Consider the following 24,807-nt stretch of genomic DNA (forward strand, 5'->3'; position numbering starts at 1 on the left):
TCTTTACTACCCAAATTATGCTGTTATAGAAGAATAAAGCAGTATAAATGCACAAGCAACGATCTGCAGCATCAAGCTGTAAAAGCAGTAAAAGTGAAGATGAGCCCAGTGTGGGATCATCTATCTGTTTTAAAAACCTCTCTTTATATCTGACCATTCCTCTGTAAGCAGTGAACCCGTGCTGCTCTTGCCTGTCCAGGAAATTGATTCTACACCTTCCAGCTGATGCCCACCATCTTTGTCTCCCTCTTACTTTTCATCCATTCTCTTTCTTTCTCTTCCTCTCTCCCTCCTCTCTCCCTCCATTGCCTCCTCTTTGCCCCCTACCAATCTCTGTCTCTCTCTTTTCCTCTTCACCACAGCAGAGAGGCAAGTGCCAATTCTTCCGAGTAATTTGCTAGCTGGGCGGATGATGGGATTGGTGGATTGCGGCACCTGGCGCTGTTTTGCATTGTCAGCCAAATAATCTGTGATTTATCACTCCAGAGATGAGCAGAGAGTGGAGAAAGACACAGAACAGAAAGAGTGGAATTAAAGTAAAGAAAAGAACAGTAAACTGACAGGGAAAGCAGCATTCTGCTGGAAGAAGAAAAGTACTGGGAAAAGGCAGCCGAGATCAATACAACATGATATTTTAAATGAGTCAAGTGTTAAATACGCAAATATGAATAGCAGTTATTAAAAGATGCTTTAATTATTGTTTTAAAGTTCATGAAGTTTTCTTGTTCATAAACTGTTTAATTGCTTTGTATCTTTTAATAGTAGCTTTGAACATAGGCAATCGTGGCCTAATTGTTAGATAGTCAAACTGGTAACCTGAAGGTTATAATAATAATAATAATTTGTTACATTTTATATAGTGCTTTTCTGGGTCCTCAAAGTGCTATACATGGAGGGGGATCTCCTCAATCAGTTCTAATATGCAGCATCCACCTGGATGATCTGACGGCAGCCATATTGTGCCAGAACGGCCACCACACACCAGCTGATCGGTGGAGAGGTGTTGTGGGTTTGATTCTCAATACCATCAGGAAGTGACTGAGGTGCCCTTGAGCAAGACCCCCAACCTCCTATTGCAAAAATGGCTGCCAACTGCTCCGGGTGTGTGGCCACAGTTTGCAATGTATGTGTTCACTAGGGATGTGATGAGATTATGAGGTCACAAGTAAAAAGCTTTGTCCTGCAATATCGCCATGACGAGGCATGAGGGTGAAATTAGCATAGAATATGCCAAGACTACAGTAATTTAGATTTTTTTATTTTTTTATTTTTTTATAGAAAACAAACAAACATATAATTCAGTTGGATGAGATGCAGAGTCGCACACAGCGCAGCAGGAATGGTAAATGGACTGCATTTATATAGCGCTTTTAACAGACCCTAAGCGCATCCAAAGCGCTTTACATTTTTGCCTCACATTCACCCATTCATTCACAGAGGCAATGAGTCAGCCATTTAAGGCACCATCCAGCTCATTGGGAGGTTAGGTGTCTTGCTCAAGAACACCTCGACACTTGGTCAGGTGGAACCGGGGATCGAACCACCAACCTTTCGGTTTGGAGACAATCTACATGAACCACTGAGCCACTGCCGCCCCCTATCAGTTCACAGTTCACTGTTCACGTGACGAGAGCAAGGGGGACAGTTCTCCTCTTGCCAAGTTCAAAATAAAACTCTATGAACCGCTCCATTATTAATGTATTCTGTCCGCGGGACGTTAAACAGGTAGTGTTTACACTCCAAACTCACAACAGGTTTTGCTAGAGAAGGCAAAAAATTCAAATGATAATTCATATTTTGAAATTAGATTTGAAATTTTATTCATTACAAGATGATTAAAATAATTTCAAAACACACATTCACAACTTTTTTTCAGTCGTGAATTTTGTTATTAAGGGTTTCTTATAAATACTGCGCAGAAATCTTGTCTTGTTCATGAGATAATTGTCTCGTCACTCCCCTAGTGTTCACTACTCACTACTTCTAATGTGTGTGCACTAACTTGGATGAGTTAGATGCAGAGGACAAATTCTGAGTATTTGCCATACTTGGCCATTCACGTCACTATTTTTCTAAAGAAATTAATTTTTCTTCTTTCTTTTTTAACTAATGTAGTCAAGTCGATTATAAAAACTTATTAATAGTTAATTTAAGAAGCTAGTTTTATATTCTTTTATTAGGTTTCTTAGCTTCTTAAAGGTCCCATTTTATTGGTGCCATTTTATGTTTCCTGAGGTGTACTTATATTATTGGAATGGTTTTAACTAGGGATGCCAATCGATTAAAACCATGATTAATCGCATATTGTCATGAGTTAACTCGCGTTTAATCGCACATTTTTATCAGTTCTAAATGTACCTTAAATGTATAAGTTTTTAAGTTTTTAATACTCAAATCAACATGAATATGGACAAATATGCATGCTTTATGCAAATGTACGTTTATTATTAGTGAAACCATACTCAGAGCATGAAGACTAGACGTGGATCAAAGGTCACAGATGTTTATCAAAGAACTAGTTCATGCCCCTTAAGCCTTAGCTTAACAATTCAAAATAAGCAGTGATTTATCTCCTTTTAAGAATATTAATAAAGGTAGTTTTAACACTGGCAGTTTAGTTCAGAACATGGCACAGTTGGTATGAAAAATTGATAATGTAAAAGCTGTGTTCCCTATTGAACTGACAGTATTTTGTCTGTGTGTGTGCCGAACTGTGCCGCGATTCACGTGAACAGTGTGAAGAACACCGACTCGGGAGCGCTCTTGTTCAGAAAAGTAACCTGCGTATTCGTTTTAGCCGATTGAAATGTATTTAGTTCAATAAAACACATGTAAGCGGTGAAGGTGATAATGGTTTACCTGAGCGAGAGTGAGCTTGCAGTGCATCGCGCTCAGACTGCAGAGAATGTGCTCAGTGAAAAAACACACTTTTCTTTCGGCCTGGAGTCTAATAAATAATGCAGTTAAGCAGAAGTTAAGCAGAAAATATGGTAGCTTCTGTTGTGATTGGCTGATATCTTTGCATTTGAAATTAGATTATGTGGCGGAGGGGGCATGGTTTAGTGTGGCACAAGCAGCAGCTGCAGCACTGCCAGTCCAAAACTGAATCCATTCTCTACTAATTCTCTGGGCGGGCAAAACAGAGGAAGGGGTGGAAACATTTTCTGGTATGACGTCATAACAGGAGAATTCAAGATCAGTTCGTCTGAGCTCTCATTTTCTCAAAGGCAGAGAAAGACAGCCAGAACTCGGTTTACACCAATCAAAATTTCTAGCCTCTTGGAGACAATATTCAGGCTAGGGGAACTCATATTAATGTTGAAAAAAGCTCAAAATAAAAATCTATACCATGGGACCCTTAAGTATTTATTTGTTTTTGTATTTTCTGTTGGTGCTTGAAGAAGGTCTGTATGTTATACTCATTCAAAGGTGTTTTTCTCTATATTCTCTCCAAATTTCACTTCCTAAAGGTCCAAACACGATTCATTTTATAGAGGTATTAGAAAACCTCCAATTGTTTTTGGGATATTTCGCCTTTCTTGTTGTGACATAATTTTCTCTTCATAGTGCTCTTGCATTGGCCTTCATCTCCCCCCCACCCCACCCCACCCCCCCCTCTCTCTCTCTCTCTCTCTCTCTCTCTCTCTCATTGCACAGTCTCCTCTCCCCCTCTCTTTAAAATAGAGACAGAGATTAAATCGATTTTTCAGTGTCATCAAATCCATAGCTCAGCTCTTTGTCTTTGACGAAGGGAAGTGTTTATACAGGTTTGTTCCGAAGTCACAAAATAATATGCCATCAGCCACAAGATGAGAGGAAATGAGAGAGAAAACTGGATAAACTAGGTATTCAAAACTGACCGAAGCCAGTGTCAATAAATGTTTGAATTAAATATAGTCAATTACGCTTCATGTTTGCGAAGCACGTACTTTGCTTATGTGATCCACTGTTATCAGTGTCCTGGGGCTGGTTTAGATGATATACTCTTATCGTTTTTTGCTACAAAAAAATACAAAAACATTAATTTGTGAAAAAGGTGACATCATGCACATGCACATATGTGTTCAAACTATAGGCACTGTAGAAGAATGTGTATGCATAGTGTTTCTTAATTTTTAACTCTCAAATTCCACCATATTTATGCATTTAATGCAATTAAAATTCTTATATGCATTTCTATACATTCATTTATTTTGTAGACAATTTCAGGTCAAGTGTTGTCTATTGTCTATTGTCTAAGTCTATTGTTTTCTAATATATATTTTTTTATGTTATAGTCTGAAAATCTCCTATTGACTTTCATTATAAAATTGTTGAGCATGCAAAAGCAATCTTAATGTCACTGCAATATTTGGATATACAATAGCTGCCTTTAAAAAAAAAAGAAGGGTTGCAATATACAATATGTTGATTCTCTCTGATTCAAACGGACAGAAAACACGATTCACACAGTATCATAATGGTAACAGTGGCCATTTCATTTTATTACTACTTTTATTTTTATGCCTTGCGAGTACTTATTCCAGTGTTATTCCTCCCGTGTTTTTTTAATATAGCAGATCTAGCCGAATATGTTGCCTATTTGGAACTTTGTAGGTTTATACAATTATTAACCGCAGAGGAGAAGTGTGATGCTGTGTCCCAGCTTCCAAATGTCTTTCTCATGTCATGTTTTTGATGTTCTGATATGGCCACATGCCACTTTAGCTGCCATTTTCCAGTGTCATTAGCCTTGCAGTCCTTAGAGCTGACACAGTCATGTCTGCTGCAGAGAATGACAGGATGGCGGCTCTTAGAACAACACTGGAGATGATCAGAAAGATGGGTGGATTGAAAAAGGTGCAAATTGCAAGAACAGAGATGGAAGCAAAGGTAGAGAAATTGAGCGTAGCATCCTTGCAGGGAATTCTGGGTAATGGCTCTTTCAATAGTCACACACATACACAAAAACTTGAGGGCTTCTAGAGGGTGCCTTTTATCAACTGTGGTTGTCTGTGTTTGTGTGGCAGAACATTACGTCCTATATAAAAATATCCACAGCATCGGATCTGTTATACAGTGGAGATCAAAATTAGAGAACAATTTAGAAAAATTAGATTTTTTTGTTGATATTCATTGTTTGAAGGAAGATTATCTGTGGGTATACCCTTGTTCAGCGAGCATGTTTTACAAAATACCAAGGTACTTCAACAAAAACCTTTATTTTGTCAAAAACACTGTGATCAAAATTAGAGAACAATAACCAATGCAGCACAAAAAAACAAAACAAAAAAACATTACAACTAAAATGTGATGCTTATAGCAGTCATAAATTAGTAGGAGGTATAGAGGCCCTTGCTTTGAATGAGCTCAGCACATCAGCGGCCACAGGACATCACTATATACTCACACTGCTCCAGTATGATCTTGGTCCACTTTTCTTCCAGTCTCTTCCACAGTTCGGTAACTGTAGTGGGTTTCATAGCCATAACTTTATCGCCAATAATTTTACATAGATTTCCAATGGGGTTTAGATCAGACTCTGGGCTGGCCATTTCATTATTTCAATGTTCTCACTTTCAAGCAACTGCTTTACCTGTTTTGCAGTGTGATAGAGGGCATTGTCTTGCATAAAAATTGCGGGCTGATTGGGAGATGCTCGCAGTGAAGGAAGCACGTGTTGCCGAAGGAGGTTCTGATAAACAGGTTCTGCCATGTAGCTGTATATTAGGCCCAACTCCTGCTGCAGAAACATCCCCAAAACCATGCCACTTCCTTCTCCATCTTTTACTGACTTCTTTGGGCACTTTGGGTTCAATCTTTCCCCAGTTTGATGCCGAACATAATGTTTCCCATCAGACACAAATGAAGTAAACTTGCATTATCACTAAAATTAACTTTGGACCAGTTCTCCTCTGTTCACACAACATGCTCCTCAGCAAAGGTTAGTCTAGCCTTTTGATTCGTTCTGCTGATGAGAGGCTTGGTCACTGCAGAGTGAGCATTCAGTCTGAATTCTCTTAAATGACAAGACACTGTATGGCGAGATGCATGCTTACTGTGTCCAGCTCTGAACTGGCGAGTAATTCCAGCTGCAGTGTTGAACCAATTCTACATTGAAAGACTCCGCTTTGTCCTGTCCTCTCATGCATTGGTCTTGCGAACCTTTTTGGGTACTTGAATGAATTAGTGTTCAGATTTGGAATGAACAACTTCTTTTGCAATAGCTGAAAGGGTCATCCCTTTGACCTTTATCTGGACAACCTGGTGTCGTAGGGTTTCAGTAACCTTAGAGTGGCTTGCCATTTTGCGAAGTCAGTAAAAATTGGAAAGTTTGGTTCACGTTAAATAGGGTTTGCTAGATTATTACGGAAATTAGCACCAAGTGCCAGATTAACACCCAAAGCTTGAAGTTATCTAAAAGTGTACGCTAATTTTGACCAGTGTTATTTTTCAATTGTCTTATTTAAGTTATATATACTGTACTTCAGAATATATTCAACTTGTGAAATATGCTTAAAAAACTGCCCTTCTGCTCCTATGGATATTTTCAAAAAGGACTAAGCAGTGACCTTGAAATTTAGGAAATTGTATGTTGTTCTCTAATTTTGTGTGTGTGTGCATGTTTATTGTAAAGGGATAGAATATACAGTCTGTACAGTATAAAAACCATTACGTCTATGGAGAGTGTGTGGGTGTGCAGTTACAGTATATTTACTTTGATGAAATGACATTTTTATCTCATATTTTTATTCTAATTGCTTCCCTTGAATGAATCAGTGCATTTCAATTGGTCTTGCTTTTAAAAGGGTCTTTGTTTAACTGCCTGATTAGAATGGCAATTTAATAAAACATTTTCTGACCCTCTTGCTCTCCACCTCCATGATCAAGTATTCCCAGATCTCTTGACATTATAATTTTTTTTACCTAAATAATTTGCCTCTGTTCATTTGGTTTAGTGTAAAAGTGCACTTTAAAGTATCAAACAAATAGTGTATGTCAGCATTATGCATAATATTTCAGTTGTCTAATTTCACAGTTCTCTACCACTAAAATGAATGTGCTATATAGAGTAAAGTCTGACTGTCATACACAATGCTTTATGGCACTAGCCTGACAAGCCAGACCCACATCAAGATGTTTGGTCTGGAAACTCACCATAGACAGGGCTCAATCCCAGGGGCGGGATAAACGGTTGTCTTTCAAACTCCCTCTGCACCCAATACGATAGCACTTCAACCAACCAGAGCAACGAAGGTGAAACAGAGCTAGTTGACAGATTAAACTCTTCGCTGTATCCGGTCGGCAAAACTCGGAACACATCTTCCCTTTTTAAGAATGACTTCAGTGCTGTTCTTTGTTCTTTTCTCAGAGAAAAGCTTAACTCCAAGTCTTCCAGAGTCACGGTCAAAGCTGATTCGAAAGACCGCCGCCGTTCGCCAGTTTCTGTGTTTACTAGAAGCACTCAATCACAACTCGGCTGTCATTATATTAAGCACCGCCCACCGACTCTCTATACACGATGTGATTGGCCTGACCACAGTTTGTTTTTTACAGCTCAGAACTGTATTGAGAGTTGCTAGACAACACTCACGTCAGATTAGATTTGCTGCCGCTAGGGTGCATCTAGATTTCTAGGCTATTATGGTACAGCTCTTTTTTTAAATATTCTTTTAAACGCCTCAGTTAAGGAATCATTGCTTCATGTTCTTAACAGTAACCGTGAAATCATATGCAGTAAAGAATATGTATAAAACAAAGTTTTTTTTAGGTTTCTAACCAAAGTAAATGCAAGTAAACGCTCAGCAATTAGAAATGAAATGTAAAATAATACTGCTTAAATTATTGTATTGTATTGCAAAAAGTAGAAAAGCTTATTTTGGCCTTGAGTATTTAAACTACTCATTGAATTGGTTTGTTACCTAGTAAACTGCAAAAGACTGGCATTGTTTTTTTATTCAGTCAGTTATGAAAAAATGTGTGGTCTGCTCTGAATATCTGTGTTCAGTGTTCTTATTTCTTCTCCAGCTCTCTTTCTCTCTCAATTTCCTTCTTTGGTGATTATTATTAACATGAAGAGGGACATGTTTATAAAATAAAAGCACTCGACAAACCACAAAAGCTTGAGAATTTTTAGTCGTACATGACACAAATGCCCCTTGATTTCAGATTTCATCATGCCCCCGTGGTGACCCTGAGCTGTAATGGTGAGATGTGACTGCTTCATGCTGCTTGAGCTTGTGTGTGTGTGTGTGTGTGTGTGTGTGTGTGTGTGTGTGTGTGTGTGTGTGTGTGTGATTTACCGGTAGGAAAATGATGGTGCTCTGTTCACCATGACAACGTCACACAGACACAGCCCATCAAAGTGTCATAAACGTCCAGTGGGTACAGACCACCATTAATCATGACAGAGAGTAAAGAGGGCAAAATATAGAGAAGACGGGGAAAAAGTCCATATAAAAAAAAGAAAAGAGGAGGAAAAAGACAGTGAGACTAACAAGGAGACGCTCACTAGTCTGTTTTCCCAGTTTTCAGATAATTATGTGAAAAGGGTGCTCTCCATTTTCTTCAGATAAGTGTAATTGTGGATTGTGCTTGGGAAAAAAAATACTGCAAAATGCCAGAGCCATTATAAAATCAACAAAACTATCGCGACTGTTCGATCCACCTCTACTTCACTTTTTGTGCGTCTTTCTGTTTCTCTTGCACTGCAGGTATCTGTTGGTTGTGATGAGGTGTTGGTGAATGGGAAAGAGATGAGGGGGCGTGTCTCTCTTCAAGTGAACTTTACCTACCTCTATTTGACCAGCCAATTAGAGCTCACCGTTTGGGTGCCACGGTTACCGCTCCAGATAGACGTCTCTGATGCCGAGCTCAGCCAAGTCAAAGGATGGAGGGTGCCCATCATCACCAACAAGAGGTGTGTGTGTGTCTGTCTGTTTGTGTAAGACAGCGAAAGGTATATTTATATGTTGCCTATGTGAGCCGACATCAGAGGAGAAGGGTACACTGTTTTTATCCACAGAGATCCAGCACCATCCCTTTCATTTTCATGGCATTTGCTGCGTGTTTGTGTGTGTGGATATACGTCTGTTTTTTCACAGCCCAATTCTGCTCGTTGGCCTTCAGTCTGTCTGCTGGGCCCATTTTTCAATTTGGCCAATTTCTGTCTCTCTGCCTGTAACAACAAAACCACTGTTACCACCAAGAACCACACACACACACACAAGCACACGCACACCCCACGCAATGCTTCCCCCTAGGTGAACTGGAAATTTGAAGTAATCACAGTTTCAGAGAGAGAAATAAAATGGGGGGAAAGAAAAGATGAGGCAAAGAAAACAAAACAAAACCCAACCGAAAAGCAGACAAAAGAAAACAAGAACTATAACATTCAAGCAGAAAAATACATTTTTCTCAGTTTTAATCAGTCAGGAAACCAGCTGCATCTTTTTCACACAGTGATTTGGCATGTTTTAATGAGCAAAAATGAAAATGAGATTATTGGTAAAATTTTACAATAAGGTTCATTAGTTAACATGAACTAATTATGAACTGCACTTATAAAGCATTTATTTATCTTTGTTAATTTCAACATACTTTATTAAAATCTTGTTAACATATGCACTGTTAATGCGTTGTGAACTAACATGAACAAACCACGAACAGCTGTATTTTTATTAACAAAGATTAACAAATACAGTACCAAATGTATTGCTCATGCTCATGTTAGTTAATACATTAACTGATGTTAACTAAAGAAACCGTATCATTTAAATTACCTCACGAACAGCTGTAATGTCGTGGACAGACTGTTTAAACTAATATTTCTACAAAAATACAATTTTGAAATATAAATAAAAAAGATTGATAGATACATATACCTGTATAGTGGTTCTCTCAAAAAATAAAATTCAACTAATACTTATATTTTTGTTGTTGCTTTTTCCTAATTTTTGAAGCTTGACAACTGAACAAGGAAAGATCCAGTATGGCCAATTTGCATGATGTCTTTTTCACATTCTTTTTACTTTTCTAGAGTTATAATTTTCACATCGTTTTTAAATAGCAAATGCATTCGCACCCATCTTTCCACGCATGGGCATGCTGGTCTGAAAACGAGCTGTGTTCAGGTGCATTACTGGCGTGTTCTATTGCTATTTTGAGTCAACTGAAAACGACTGCGGCAATTACCAAGAAATACCTGGTCTAAAGTCATTAGTGCAGTATTTTTTGTGTTATCTAAAGGGCATGTTAGTAATATGAGCCTATAGGTGGGTGCACAGCACGTGTACATTTTGCTTATTACACACACAGGGACGCACAGCAGCACCCAAACATGCCAAATATTAAAAATAAAAGGATTACAATGGAAACGATTATTATTGTGTACATAAAGATAAATTATGATAAATGCCTCCATTGCATAATGGATAGTCGTTGCATGTATCTATTTGACGAATAGTAATGACGACTTAAATTGGCTGTTGTTTTAAAATTGCTTTATTGACTTTTATAGGGAATGGGAAATGAGACTCTGATTGGTTTATTAGACGTTATGCCCAATACACACCCATGATTCATTAAGAGACTAGGTACAACCCTTTTGGACCATCTGCCTGGCATGTCGACCGTTTTTTCCCGTTGTTAAATTAGCAAAAATGGATTCTGATACATCCTGTGTGCACCTGCACCATGCGTTTGATCATGTGCATAGATCATTAAAATAAGGCCCATTATTTTAACTTAAACAACCCAAAATCAACCCGTTTGTGTTGTGTTTATTGAATATTACGACTATACATAATGGAATTTCAATAATAATGTTTTTGCCATTGTACTTCAGGGCTTTATTCCATAGCCAGAGTCATGTCACCACTTCATAGTCATACAATTGTTTTTGTGTTTTCTAAACAGATTTTAAAATTTCTTATCTGCTTTCTTTGATGCCCAGGCCGACCCGGGACAGTGAAGATGACGAGGAGGATGAGAGGAAGGGCAAAGGCTGTGCCCTGCAGTATCAGTACGCTTTAGTACGTGTTCTCACACACTTCGTAGCTGAGCCAGCTGACCCTGGTGGGGAGCTTGTGCACATGCTGGGTTCTGATTGGTCAGCCGACATCACAGAGATGGTCCTGGACTTCCTAAAAGTGGAAGATACACGCATTGCTAGACTAATTGATGGAAGAGTGCTCGTGGGAAGAGACCTGGGCATCACCACTATACAGGTATCTATTCATCTTTCCATCCATCATGATAACATACAAGGTATCTACATCTGTATTTATATATTTGGCATATTGGTACAGTATACGTGTTCCCTGGGAATCAAACCCATGCCTAATTTTTTCATAGTCAGTTTGTTTGACTCTATTTAAAAACTGAGCTGTTCACCAAGCAGATAAAGTCAGCATACATTATTTAGAGTATTCACCGCTGACAAATAAAGAAAGAACCTGAGCGATAGTAACACCTCCCTTGTCAAACACACCAGAAATATTCACCCCTCATTGCATGTGAGTGATAACAAGCTTGTTTGCCTACAGGTGTTAAAATCTCAGCTGTGTTGAATACTCATTCCAAAGTCAAGTGTTCTGTTGGGAACCCGTTGACTAAGAGGCTCCTGTGTGTTTATGTTCATTTTCACTCCATGTGTGTTTTCATGTCTGTCAGGCTCCATTTGCACTTTATCATGTTTCACATGTTGGTCCAAATGTGTGATGGTTATATAAGATGCTTGTGGTTTGGAGTTATTTTTTTAGTTTTGTGTGGAATTCTCTCCTTTTTTCACGTTGTCTCCCTATCGTTTAGGTTTTTGCCACCCCTTTGATTTCCTGCTATTTTTGTTATTTTCCTTTCTTCCTCTCAGCTCAGGAATCCTCATGGTGTCAGTTATGTCCACGTTAACAGAATATGATGCTTGACGATGACACATTGATTCTGAGAGCTCTTTGTACACCTGTCATACTGCCTGTCTGTCATAGTAAAGCAATTGCAAAGAGTCAGTTTGTATCTCCCCGCCTTTGCTTTACATTTGTAAGGATGGGAGATATTATATAACGGAAACAGGGACAGGAAAGGGTTTTCAAATATTTATATTAGATAGATAGATAGATAGATAGATAGATAGATAGATAGATAGATAGATAGATAGATAGATAGACAGACAGACAGACAGACAGACAGACAGACAGACAGACAGACAGACAGACAGACAGACAGTCAGACAGACAGACAGACAGACAGACAGACAGACAGACACTGTGTGAATTGGATCCTTGGTGCTTCCATTTCTTTGTATTTCCCAGGTGATATCCCCTTTGTCTGATTCTATTCTGGCTGAGAAGACCATCACAGTGCTGGATGATAAAGTGACCATCACTGATCTGGGGGTTCAGCTGGTGGGCTCTTTGAGTTTGTCATTGCAGCCCAGTTCCACCAACAACAGAGCCTTCTACATCACAGCCACTGCTCAGGACCTGTTGCACACACCCAAACAGGTGAGAGACACAAGAGGTGAATAATTAATAATTAACCATTTCCACTCAACCACTCATTTATAATTAACTCTGTATTATATACACTAATTCAGGATCACCTCAGTCCTCTTTAAAACTCATGTGAATCTGGCAGCAGGCTTTGGCTCATCTTAGTATTTTAGGCTGCGTGTTATTCAGTGTGTTCTTCAGTTCAAAACAGCACAGCGCCAGCGTCAAAAGCAGAGGAACAACGTGTGCATTTTTTAATAGATTGTGTATTTCTTTGTCATAAACACAATTCAAGACACTTTCTCATCCACTGTAAAATCTGGGCTTCTTGAATTTCATGAAATTTATTTCAGTTAAATGGACTGTGACTTTTTCATTCTCTTGCTATACTCTTGCTATACATCATATATACATTGCTATACAAAACACATGAAAAGAACTATAAAAGGGAGTAGAAATGACTAATGAGTGGTCCTCTGCAGCCATCTACTGGTTATAGTGGTAATTTCGTGTCATTTCATGTTAAAAGTGTTTGTTTTCAACCAGGTGACAGAAACCCTCCACTAAATCCTCCATGTTGATGTAAAAGAAAAGATGCTGTAAAAACTGCTAGATCTGCTTATTTCTCGACTCTCTTAGAAGAAAACAAACACAACCCTAGGTATTTATTTGATACAGTGGCTAAATTAAAAATAAATAAAGCTTCAACTTCTGACATTTGCAAACAGCTCAGCAGTAATTACTTTTTTTTACCTGCAAGATTGATAATATTAGGAAGAAAATTATAACTATGCAACCATCTACTACAGTATCGCATAAGTCGTACATTGTTGTGTCACTAAGGAAAAATTCCACTCATTCACTGCTATAGGAGAGGAAGGGATTGGATAAACTCTTTAACCCTTTAGAACCTGAAGCTAAAAAGGGGCGTTTTCACATATTTGTTTTTTTTGACTGTAGAATTATAACAGAATGTGCTATCCTCAAGTGCAAGGTGTTATTTTTTTCAGAAGACAACTGGCTTTCAATAAATTACACTTATTGACCCTCACTGTATGTGATAAGTTTGAAAATAGAATTTAAATAGGCAAAAACTGCAAAAACCAGAATACATTTTACTGCTTTTTATTAATTTGTAACTCTAATAAGAGCACACTCAGTACTATAATACAGTCTAAATGCTGACTAAAAAATGACCCCACAGATATAATTTCTTACTAAAAAGGAGCATAGTTGTGAAGACACTGCCTTTTCTAGTATTTTTGACAGAAAGGGTAGATTTGAGATTGGGCTTGTAATTGAGTAATTCTGTATGATCCAGCTGTGTTTTTTATTAAGAGCAAATTATTTGCTCTAATCATTCAATCGTGGTTTTATGTCTCTATTTACAAGAAGTAGTCACTCAAATTAGTGTTACTCAATCTTAGTGCTGCATTTATGACTATCGACTACAATATTCTTCTGAATAGACTTGAAAATGATGTTGGCATTAGTGGAATTGTGTAATCTCCAGCTGGTCCAAAATGTAGCAGCTCAAGTTCTTACTAGAAATAGGAAGTATGACCATGTTAGCCCAGTTCTGTCAACACTGCACTGGCTCCTATTAAACATTGCATACATTTAAAAACCTTGCTTATTACTTACAAAGCTCTAAATGGTTTGGCTCATCATTACCTGAACGAGCTTTTAACGCATTATACTCCATCATGTCTACTGCGGTTTCAAAACTCTGGCCAGATGATTATACCTAGAATATCAAAATATAGAAGTGCAGGCGGTTGATCCTTTTCCTATTTATTTCCTAGCATTGTTCAGGAAGCAAACACTCTGTCAGTTTAAATCTAGACTAAATCACATCTCATGTGTCGTACACATAGAACTTCATACATTTCTATTATTTAAATCAGTTAAATTATTGTTTTGGGCTGCATTAACTTTGTTAGCTGGATCCGAGAACACATCCCATAACACCTGATGTACTCGTTACATCATAAAAAGAATGGCATCTACGCTAATGTTAGTCTGTCCGTTTATCCCATCCCGGATCCATTTTAGATGGTGTACTTGCGCCTAGACACGACCACAACGCATCCCTGAAGTGTCAGCGGAGACCGTGTCACCTAGAATCTCCCCTGTGAAGGCCTCATTCACTTCACTTCCCTTCCCCTCTATGCAGATAAAAACACATATGCACACACATACATATTCAAATACGCTGAACATGTAACACTGTCACAAGGAAAAATCCAGCCAAAAAATGTATTTTTTTTAAATCATACCCTAATTGGGTAATCTAGGCTAATCCCCCCAATATTGAATATTGAAATGTTACAATCACCCCTGAGTGTTCTGGAACTAGATATTGCAGTGTAGTTGTAGAGGCTATAATGAATTGAACTGACTTGAACATTTTAGAAATTAAAGTTGAAGAATCTGTTAATTGCCAGCAGTGATCTAAAAACTAGAAATTGATATAATGTGAATGGGCTATCACTTTCTAAAATGAGTAGTTGAGTATATTCTAAAATGGATGGAATGTTTTAGAACTAGAAATGTGGATACTGTGAATTCAAAGAATGCTGTCGATTTTTTTTTTTTTTTAAATTGGATAGAACATTATCAAACTTATTTTTCACTGTGGAAGTAAGCCAAATCCTGTGGAAGTGCAAGATCTTCAAGTCATTAGCTGCTATAGGAAAATAACTAAAAGAAAGTCAAGTAAGCGGTCATTTTTTGTGTGCAACCCCCCCCCCCCCAAAAAAAAAAACCCACAGTGTTTATGATTACAGTAATATTCAAATAATATGATAAAAATGCCATATTATTATTATTATTATTATTATTAGTATGCAACATCAAGCAGTATATCAGAATCCATGTTTTTTTTACAGTTATAACCAAGCTGTGACTGGAAACCTTGTGCATTGAAGTTACTAATGGCAGAAGCAGCTCCAAACCAAAATGGAACCAAAAACTGAAGATCCTCTGAATATATGAAAACATTCTAGAAGGTTGAGTTTACTGTGAATCAGATGGAATGTTCTAGAAGTTGACTTCACTGAGAATTGCAGAATTAGTACATTAGGCTGGGAGAACAAACTAGAACTGCACCTGTCAAGGACAATTGCCTACATTTTTAGGCATCAAGTTGAGGCTGGCATTTGTTGGAAAACGTTGTAAGCTTAATAAGCTGCAAGGAAACCTGCTGATTAACAAGTGTCCACATGCAACAGTGCTACATCAAAAATAGGCACAAATATCGCACTTCAGAATACTTTTGTGTTTTTTTAAAGGTTTTTTAAGAGACTGTGGCTAAGGAAACAGTGAGATATTATAGGCAAAACATTTGAGACTAAATGTTCAATAAATACTCAGGTAAAGGAACAACTCAGGGGGGAAAAAAGCAGACTCACACTTCTTGCATACTCAGAGTCTCCCCTGCCAACAGTACAGATACCATTGCAGATAATCCAGTATGCAAACACATTCCTGCAAAATGGCCTCTGTTTGCTCTATTAACCCATGGCCCCCCAATTAAGGCACGGTGTTCATTTTAGAAGGCCTTATTGTAACTGAGAAGTGAATAGCTCTAATATTCTACTTACTCCTACAGTGCTGTTTGGAATCATCTGATTAAAGTATTTAAAATAGCGGCTCTGCTAAAAATCGAAACGCTTTCCCTGGCTTCTGCCAGCGTTTTCCCACGCACAAGGCCCAAGGTTAACTATGAGTGAATGAGAGTGGGTGGGAAAACACTGCAAGAGTCTCATTTGGAGTTGTTGGCAATTACAGATATTAAGGAAAACGCTTTTTGTCTCATTTGAAGAAGCTGCCAAATTTATGGTGGCCACATATCTGGAGGTTGTTCTTGTACACTATTTTTGACACTAGCGTAGTTGATCTGCAGTTTGCGTTTTCAATCTTTCAATCGTTTGTGATTAACTCCACACATTCTACAGCCTATATAATTATAATCCAAGTCCAATAATTACCTTTCTCTTCCCTGGCATAGTATTTAGTATTTCTTAAATTATATATGACGGCATGTTTAGATAAGCTCAAATTTATTTGTACAGTTGGCAAGTTCTGCTACAGATATTTTGAATGTACTTCTGGAAAACCTGACATCAAAACTTCACTCAAACATGAAAATGGTGTCATTGTTTACACACTTTTTATGTCCTTCTGAACTGTATGACTTTATTTTCATCTGTGGAATATTTAAATAAGCATGGTTTTTTCCCATACATTGAAAACGGGTTTTGAATTTTCTACAAGCACAATGTCATACAGGTTTAGAACAACATGTGTGAGTAAACCATGACCAAATTTTGACCTTTGAGTGAACAATCCTTTTAAAGCAACTTGTAGTAGTGTTGAGTTTCCCTGTAGTTGATGGTGATGAAAGATGTGAAATCATTTGTTTCAGCTGGGAGTTATTCCAGAAAATGATATTGCCACCTTGAATTTGATGCTGTAACAAAAAAAACAAAACAAAAACAAAAAACATTCTGTACTCTTATTGTAGTATTTTTACTGCAGGACTTGCGTTTGGGCACGCACTTTTCCTCACAGTCAAGTGAAGAGGAAGTTTATTATTTTCAGCACACCAACTTAATTGCCTCTTGCTTCTGTTTTATTTGGTGTATAAATGACTGAGCCTTTTTAAGGTAAATCTTAACTTGTAGTGCTCCTGCATTTATCATGGGACATTTTAAACAAAAATTTAAAAGAAATAACCTTGACAGCATGGCTATTAGATGTCAGTTCCAATAACAGGCAGTTCACACGTTCAGAGCAGAAACCCTAATTTTCACAATGAAATGGCATATACAGTATATTAAACATCACTCTCCAAGGACAATAATGCAGTACCTATATAAATAAGAATATTTCTAACTTTTAACACATTTGGTTGTTGTTGTTAAAGGATAGTTCACCCAAAAGTAAAAATTCAGTAATCATTTTCCATGCAATTACAATGAATGGATACTGAGGCTTGAAAAGGCTTAAACTCTATAAAAGTATCATAAAAGTGGTCCATATGACTCATGCACTAAATATAGTGAAGTCACTGATAATCTTCTCCTCACCTCCTGTTAACCTGAGACTGAGTCATTGGGTTGAGAAGCAGATCTGTGAGTAAATCATGCAGACTGGTTTTGTGAACTGGATCAACCAATTCAGTGAAAACATGAATCATTTATTAACCCCTTAAGTCCTTAAGGCATGTTTAGAGTTGTTTTGTCTGAGTGCTATTCACAAAAGTACTCCAAACTCCAAAACTATAGCAAGGAGAGTCAAATGGTATGCATCATTTGTTAGCACACTTTTTATAATTTTAGAAAACATAAATTGTATTATATTTGGAACATGGGCATCGAAAGCAAAAAATAATGTGGGTGGGTCCTCTCTCAGAAAATGTTTACTGGAGTAGATTTATATTAAGTACAAATATACTGCATTGTTTATTAAATGCAATAGTGTAGGGGTAAGATGCATGGCATAAAGTTTTGACACAAATCGAGGTTGGAGGTTCGCATCTGCCTTTTGCCGAACTCACTCCACCCCCTTTGACCATTACATTCAGTTAGGATGGGAATTTAATTTCAATCAAATTTGAGAAAATATAAGAAAAGAGTGCCTTACACTTTTAATAAGTGTTTATCAACCAAAAGTGGTTTTATTGTGTGGTGATAGCATAAAGTAATCAAATGTTACCGCATTTGGAACAAAGGTAGCATTTTTGTTCAGTCCTTAACAGTCAGAAAGAAAATATTAATTATTACATTTGGACAATCTAATGCTGAGAAACTGCTGATAAAAGGCAAACATATTTTACAGATATGTCTTATTTGACATGCAACAACTCAGGAAGGAAATGAGGTAGCATAAACATTTTTTAGGTAATGTTCCCATATACGTGGTATAAATAATATTAAATATAAATAACACAAAATAGGTATAATTTTAAAGCTTAGCTTCTCTCACAGCTTTTCAATGCATCTATCCATTTTGATTAACTCTTAACAAGCGCTGAGTTATTCATCTAAACTGGAGTGTACCGCCGGCGGCTGCAACCTCGCTGTGACAAAAATGAATTGCCATATTTTTTAAAACTGCATTGATCAACACAACATCCATGAGAAATATTTCATAATGATGCAATGGATTATGTTGATTTTGGACTAATTTCAATCAGGAGCATCAACTGTAAGTTGAATTGTAATGTTTCATGAAGTTACACGTGTAAACCCAACTTTAGAGCTAAAATAGTTTTAGCGCATGTGCTCCAGTGAGGTTATAGTGTGTTATAATTCCACGATGAATAACTTTCGATCCTGTCGAGTGACAGATTTTGGTGTCTGTGTGAATCTGCTGTAAATAAGGATGTGGCATTTTTAACATTCGGAGCCTACGGTTCATGAAGTTACCAGCGAAAATGGCAAGTCTAAGCAACTGTTATTTCTGTGTTATACTTTGTTTATATAGTAAACGAAAAATATCTGTAGATCTAAAAGAGATTTTTGATTTTGGGCTCTTTTTAATCACAAGATTCTGCTGTAAATAATGATATGCCATTATCCACGTTTCATGAAGTTATGAGTGAAAAACGCCATGTGAATGAGAGCTTAACTTAGAAAAACTTGCTCAAGTTTAGTCAAAAAAGTCCAATTAGTTTAGTCAAACAATTAGGCTTGTTGTATTCTGCTCCGTGAGACCTTTCAAATGACATATGACACATGACTATCTGAGTTGTATGATGTGTTTGACACATTGCAGTACAAAATACCCCCCCCCCCCCCTCCATAAATTATACTCATAGTGGCTACATTCATTGTAAAATTTAGACTCAAAGCTTTCAAATGACACCTGTTTTGTTTTGATCACTGCAGTAGTTTTGAAAAATATGACAATAAATTCTACACTCAGTTTAAAAGAAAATAACTTAGCACTAGTTGAGAGCTGCTCAAAATGGATAGATTTATTGTAAAGCTGAGATTTTAAGCTTTAAGACTATACCTATTTTACACTTTGGGATTAAAGGGGTTAAAGAGCGAGCAGTAAAATTCTTTAATAATTTGTAATCTGGTGTTTGACAAAAATGTAATATGAGTTTCAAACAACATTGGAGTGAGTACATAATGCCGAGTTTACTTTTTGGGCAAACTTATCCACCATGCTTCTATTTCTCACCACCTTTCGTTTTACATTATAGGAGGCCATCATCAGTGCATGGATTCAGTATAGCGATGGCTCTGTGACACCTCTCGACATCTATGATCCCAAAGACTTCTCTCTAACCATCACCTCGCTGGATGAGAGCGTGGTCTCCACCTATCAAGAGCAATCCCAGCGCTGGCCTGTGGTATTGGCGGAAGGCGAGGGCCAGGGGGCGCTGCTGCGTGTGGAGATGATGATCTCAGAAATCTGCCAAAAATCCAAGAGGAAGAGCATTTTAGCAATGGGCATAGGAAGCGTGCAGGTGAAGTTCGGACAGAACGACCTGGAGCAGAGAAGTGGAACTCAAGAGGAGAACAGTCTAGACAACAGCACAAATGAACAGAGACATAAGGTACTGGAACCGGATAAAACGAGCGGAGGAGATAGCTGGAAATACACAAACACAGCGGTAGAACGAGAAGAGTCGGCCCTGAAGAAAGTCAGCACGACTGCAAAAACCACGCTAACTAGTCGTTCCGGGGGCAACAAGCAGGGTGGGGGACAAAACAACAACCCTGTGGACTATACCAATTATCCAGCACAGGTGGACCTACCTGGCGGGGCAGAGAACGACTTAACCCAGGCTCCAAGAGGTCTGTCAGACCTAGAAATTGGCATGTATGCCCTGCTTGGAGTCTTTTGCCTTGCTATCCTCGTCTTCCTCATCAACTGTGTTAGTTTTGCCTTCCGCTACCGCCACAAACAGCTTCCTGTTCTGGAGCAGGGCAATATGAACCACGCCCACGATTGGGTGTGGCTCGGCAATGAAGCGGACATGATGGATCATCACAGCGACCATGGGCAACTGGCACACAACGATGAGTGCACGACTGCGATAGATCGCAACGAGGGGTGTGAGGAGAGCAAGTACCTCCTCAACGGGAGTGGCGTTCAGAAAAGCGGCTCTTTGCACGGGCGTGGCATTCCCCATGTGCACTCCGATCCACGGTCTTGTTCGGGAAACGACCCCAGCGGAAAAGTCGAACCGCTTAACAACTCTCCCAGTGCTGCCAAGCGCAAAAGGGTCAAGTTTACTTCATTTGCCACCGTACTACCAGATGAAGGTGGGCCATACACCAACTCCATCCTTATTGGAAATGAAGACGACATCAAGTGGGTCTGTCAAGACATAGACCTGGGACAGTCGGCCGAGCTTAGAAGCTACATGGAGAGACTGCAAGACAATCTGTAGAAGCTAGGAAGAGAATGAAAGAAAGGGAGAGGGCAGACACACAAAAACTCACCAGAAATGCCTTTGCACTGTGGGGGGAAAGCAGGGAGAGAGGACAAGAGGGAGGAATTATGAAAATCGAAAGTGGATGCAGGTAGGAATGAAAAAAATCCATCTGAAGTCTCGAGTTAAGTAGGAAATTCACAGAAAGGGGAAACGGGTGAAGAGAGACTGGCACATTCGCACTGGCTTCTACGATCAGTCCAGGTGGCGCAGAGAGAGTGGCTGCCAATTGGCTTGCGCCGGGACAGAATGCCAGTTACGACACCCTGAATAAACAAGCCCAAACAAGACCAGCGAGAAAAAGAAAGGAAACAAACTTGACAGCTGTACAGAAAATCACAGTCCATGAAAGTCAATGAATGTGGGTTGTTATTGCTAATGTAATTTCATTTTTTTTTTGTTATTTTTGTTATTTAGATTTAAATCATAGGATTGTGGACGGATACAACAGATCTTATTTTTTGAGATAATCCCAGGCTTTTTCCAGATTAGTATGTAACTAGACCAAAACAGGCCCTCAAAGCACTCAGCCTGCCCCAGATCCAGGTGTGTGTTTGTTTTTTAACGCTTATTTTGTACTGTCTCTCCCACCTGCGTGAATTCCGAGATGTGGTCGTGGACGTGTGGGATTCCCCCTGGCTGGAATCTGTACCAGCTATATCTGCACACACTGTTTAAGGAGTCTGTGAAAAACACCAAAACACCACAGTCCTCCCTATCCATTTCTCCTCTGGGAGAATAACACAAGACATAGATGATGATAAGCAACATGAGAATAAAGACTCGTCATGCACTGTCCATTTTATCAAGTGAATGTGGGAAAAAAAGGACTGAGGAATTCTTTTGAGCCCCATCGGGAGGTTGTTAATTTGCACAATAAGAAAATACACAGAGTGCATATAATGGCCCTCCGCTGCTCTGAGACTGTCCATACAGCAACTGATCCAGAAGTACAACCTGACAGTTTGAAGAAGCGATGATGAACATGGGACAGACTGTGTAGAAATACAAGCTCACTAAATTGAGTTGTGTTATAAAACCATATGATTGCTGTGATAGAAAAATATACAGAGTAGATACGGTCTATTACTCTCCAGTATGGTAAATGTGTGAATGTTTCTCTTTTTATTGAGGCGAAATGTACATCATTTGCCCCCTTTTTACATGGAGCACCTCCCCATGGTTTTTACATGTCCTATAGGTTTTAAAGCGACTTTCTATTTCTGCCTCACTAACCCCAGCATTTACCCGGCTCCTGAACCTGAATCCTTGTTGTTTATATTACTGAAGAGTTGTAGGGAAGGACAGATGTGGAAACCTTCTCTTTGAAAGCTCAGGTGAAAACACGCTCACAGATGGACAGTGGTAGAATTGAAATGTAGATTGTAAGAATGCAATATTTATTTGTAAGTGTAATATTGAGATAGGATGTAAATAAAATGATTCAAAATTTCTTGTGGACACTGCAAGAAGGCTGTTGCCTACATTTTCACAATCAATACACAGAAGAGTCATGGGCCCATTTAAATGTTTCATATGTACACATGAATAAAAAAATGATAGGCTTTAATATGTTTAGACATGTCATGGGTTCTTCTGTCACGTCTGATTCCCCATTTGCGCAGGGGTCAGTCTTTTTCTTTGATATATTTCTGTTAGTTTCAATGGAGTTTTGTTTATTTAAAGCTACTATAGAAGTAGGGGAGAGCAGAGCAGAGCAAATTAAATTGTAATTTTTGTGTGTGTGTGTGTGTGTGTGTGTGTGTGTGTGTGTATGTACATGTTTTTCTATCCCTGTGGGGACTTCAATTTAAATGCACACAGGACTTGGTCCCCATGAGGATACAAGCTTATGAATCAAACAAAATGTTTGTATTTTTTTTTGTAAAAAAATAAAATAAAAAATGTAGAAAGTTTTGTGTGATGGGTAGGGTTATAGTGTAAGAGGGTAGATATAGAGTTTGTACAGTATAAAAACCCCACAAGAGAGTCCCCACAAAGATAGTGAACCTCTGTGTGTGTGTATTTTTAGGGGCCAAGCACCGAAGGTGCGAAGGCACCTATTAAAACTGTTAGCGTTCCTATTATTATTCTGCTTCTTCTTTTTCTTCTGCTATGGGAGTCTATAGTCCCAAAAGAAACCACACCAAATTTGGAGTCTCTAACTCATTCCCTCTAACGCCACCACCTGTCCAAAATGTCACTCAAATTTATGCTAATAACTTTTGAACCATAATAGCTAGAAACAAAATATTTTCCTCTGATTCGTGGCTCAAGCTGATTCGATTGCAGCATATGACGTCATTTTCTGTTATGTGCATTTTCCTGCCATTTTGAAAAAAAAATCTACTTTTTCAAACTCCCCCTAGGTCGTTGCTCCTTTTTTTCCCATATAAATGTCTATAACTCCAAAACTGAATGAGATAGTTTCACCACAATTGACACACATGTATAGGCTCACTCCGAGGACATCTTAATTCTTTTATTTTTGTAGGATTGTGCCTCTTGGTGGTGCTATGATAGAACAAAACATGAAATTCCCATAGACTACAACACATTTTTCTGCCTTTTTGCCTAAAATCATCTTAAAATGCCTTTAAATTGCTCATTGTTGCAATTGGTCTAACCCTCCCAGCCATGTTGTCATGTCTTATTTTCAAGGTTTTGCTGCTTGCAGCTATATTTTTTATTGTTATTTTTAAAGTAAAAATATTCAATATAGCATCTCAATTTGAGGTTATAAAATTGCATAATCACAACATAATTACTAATAACAAAATGCAATTCTAAAGAGGCAATTTTAATAGATGCTTATTAGTTCAGTTGTTTTGATCAGTAATTTTGTCATTGGTTAATACAAGACACAGTTAACTTAATAGGATATATGATTTGATTGTAAATAGAACTATATATCTAAATTACATACAAATTTAGACTGGTCTATTAAAAAAAACTGTCCATTATTATAATTATTGTTAATATTAATGTATTGCTCCTGCACAGACCTTCCATGGCAAGTGTGAGTACATTACGCATTTACTGAGTGGCACATTACCTGCTCTCCCCTGTCAGAATTGCTCTTTGTCATATGTGTGATGCCATCTACATGCTTAATGATACATTGAAATGCTTAAATATGTTGACAGTAGCTTAAGGCAGTGTTTATCAACTCCCCCCAAGTTTAAGACTTTAAAAAAATAATAATAATAATGTCACTCCAATAGCTACAATAGTAAGCCCCCCACCCCCACCTCGGTTGGATTTTTACTGTATGAAGTTTCATTTCGTTCTGGCCTTGACTCTCAGTACAGCAGAGGGACTGTTTTCTTATTACATTGCTTGGTTTAAGCACTATCCAGTTTATTGTCAGTTGTGACTGTAAATTATAAAGAAACTGTATGATAGAATGTGAGAGAGAGATGTTGAGCTCATGTGTTTGCCAAGGCCATCGCTGACACCTCTTCAACCAAGACAATATACTGGATTGTAACAATAACGTTCTTCGTTCACCATCCACATGAGGCCTTAGATGCATTGTCACAATGTCTAATGACTCAAGATGGCGAATATGATCTTTATTCCATATTCATCTGCTTAATAATATTCTCTGTTTTGAGATTTTCAGTAAATTCTTAATAGTCATTCGGTATTCAAAGATTTCTCATAAACCATGTCGAATTCTGATATATGGGTACTTCACATAAACATATTTGTCTGATAAAGCAACTTTGTGTTCATGTATACAAATCTATATTTTCATATAAATGTTTTAGCACCTGAAGACGGCATGATTTTGTACAATCATAAAGATCTAAAAGAAGAAAGAACGTGACGTAACACATTTGCAGCGCTCTACGTTCTCATTTTACGAAAGCCAACATC

General features: G+C 38.1%; 1 protein-coding gene across 4 annotated transcripts in view; it reads left to right on the top strand.

Annotated features, from left to right (window-relative positions):
- The window catches only part of si:dkey-215k6.1 (transmembrane protein 132C), a 296,798-nt gene extending 274,420 nt beyond the window's left edge, over positions 1-22,378 (top strand). For all 4 annotated transcript variants that reach the window (XM_067439361.1, XM_067439363.1, XM_067439364.1 and 1 more), the window contains 4 exons: positions 8,694-8,899; positions 10,934-11,207; positions 12,288-12,479; positions 19,687-22,378. In XM_067439361.1, coding sequence (XP_067295462.1) covers positions 8,694-8,899; positions 10,934-11,207; positions 12,288-12,479; positions 19,687-20,883 — 1,869 coding nt within the window. In that variant the 3' untranslated portion in view covers positions 20,884-22,378. The remainder of the gene's footprint in view (positions 1-8,693; positions 8,900-10,933; positions 11,208-12,287; positions 12,480-19,686) is intronic.
- Positions 22,379-24,807: the final 2,429 nt, after the last annotated feature.

The sequence above is a fragment of the Pseudorasbora parva genome, chromosome 3 (genome assembly GCF_024679245.1).
Source record: "Pseudorasbora parva isolate DD20220531a chromosome 3, ASM2467924v1, whole genome shotgun sequence".
Taxonomy (NCBI): Eukaryota; Metazoa; Chordata; class Actinopteri; order Cypriniformes; family Gobionidae; genus Pseudorasbora; species Pseudorasbora parva.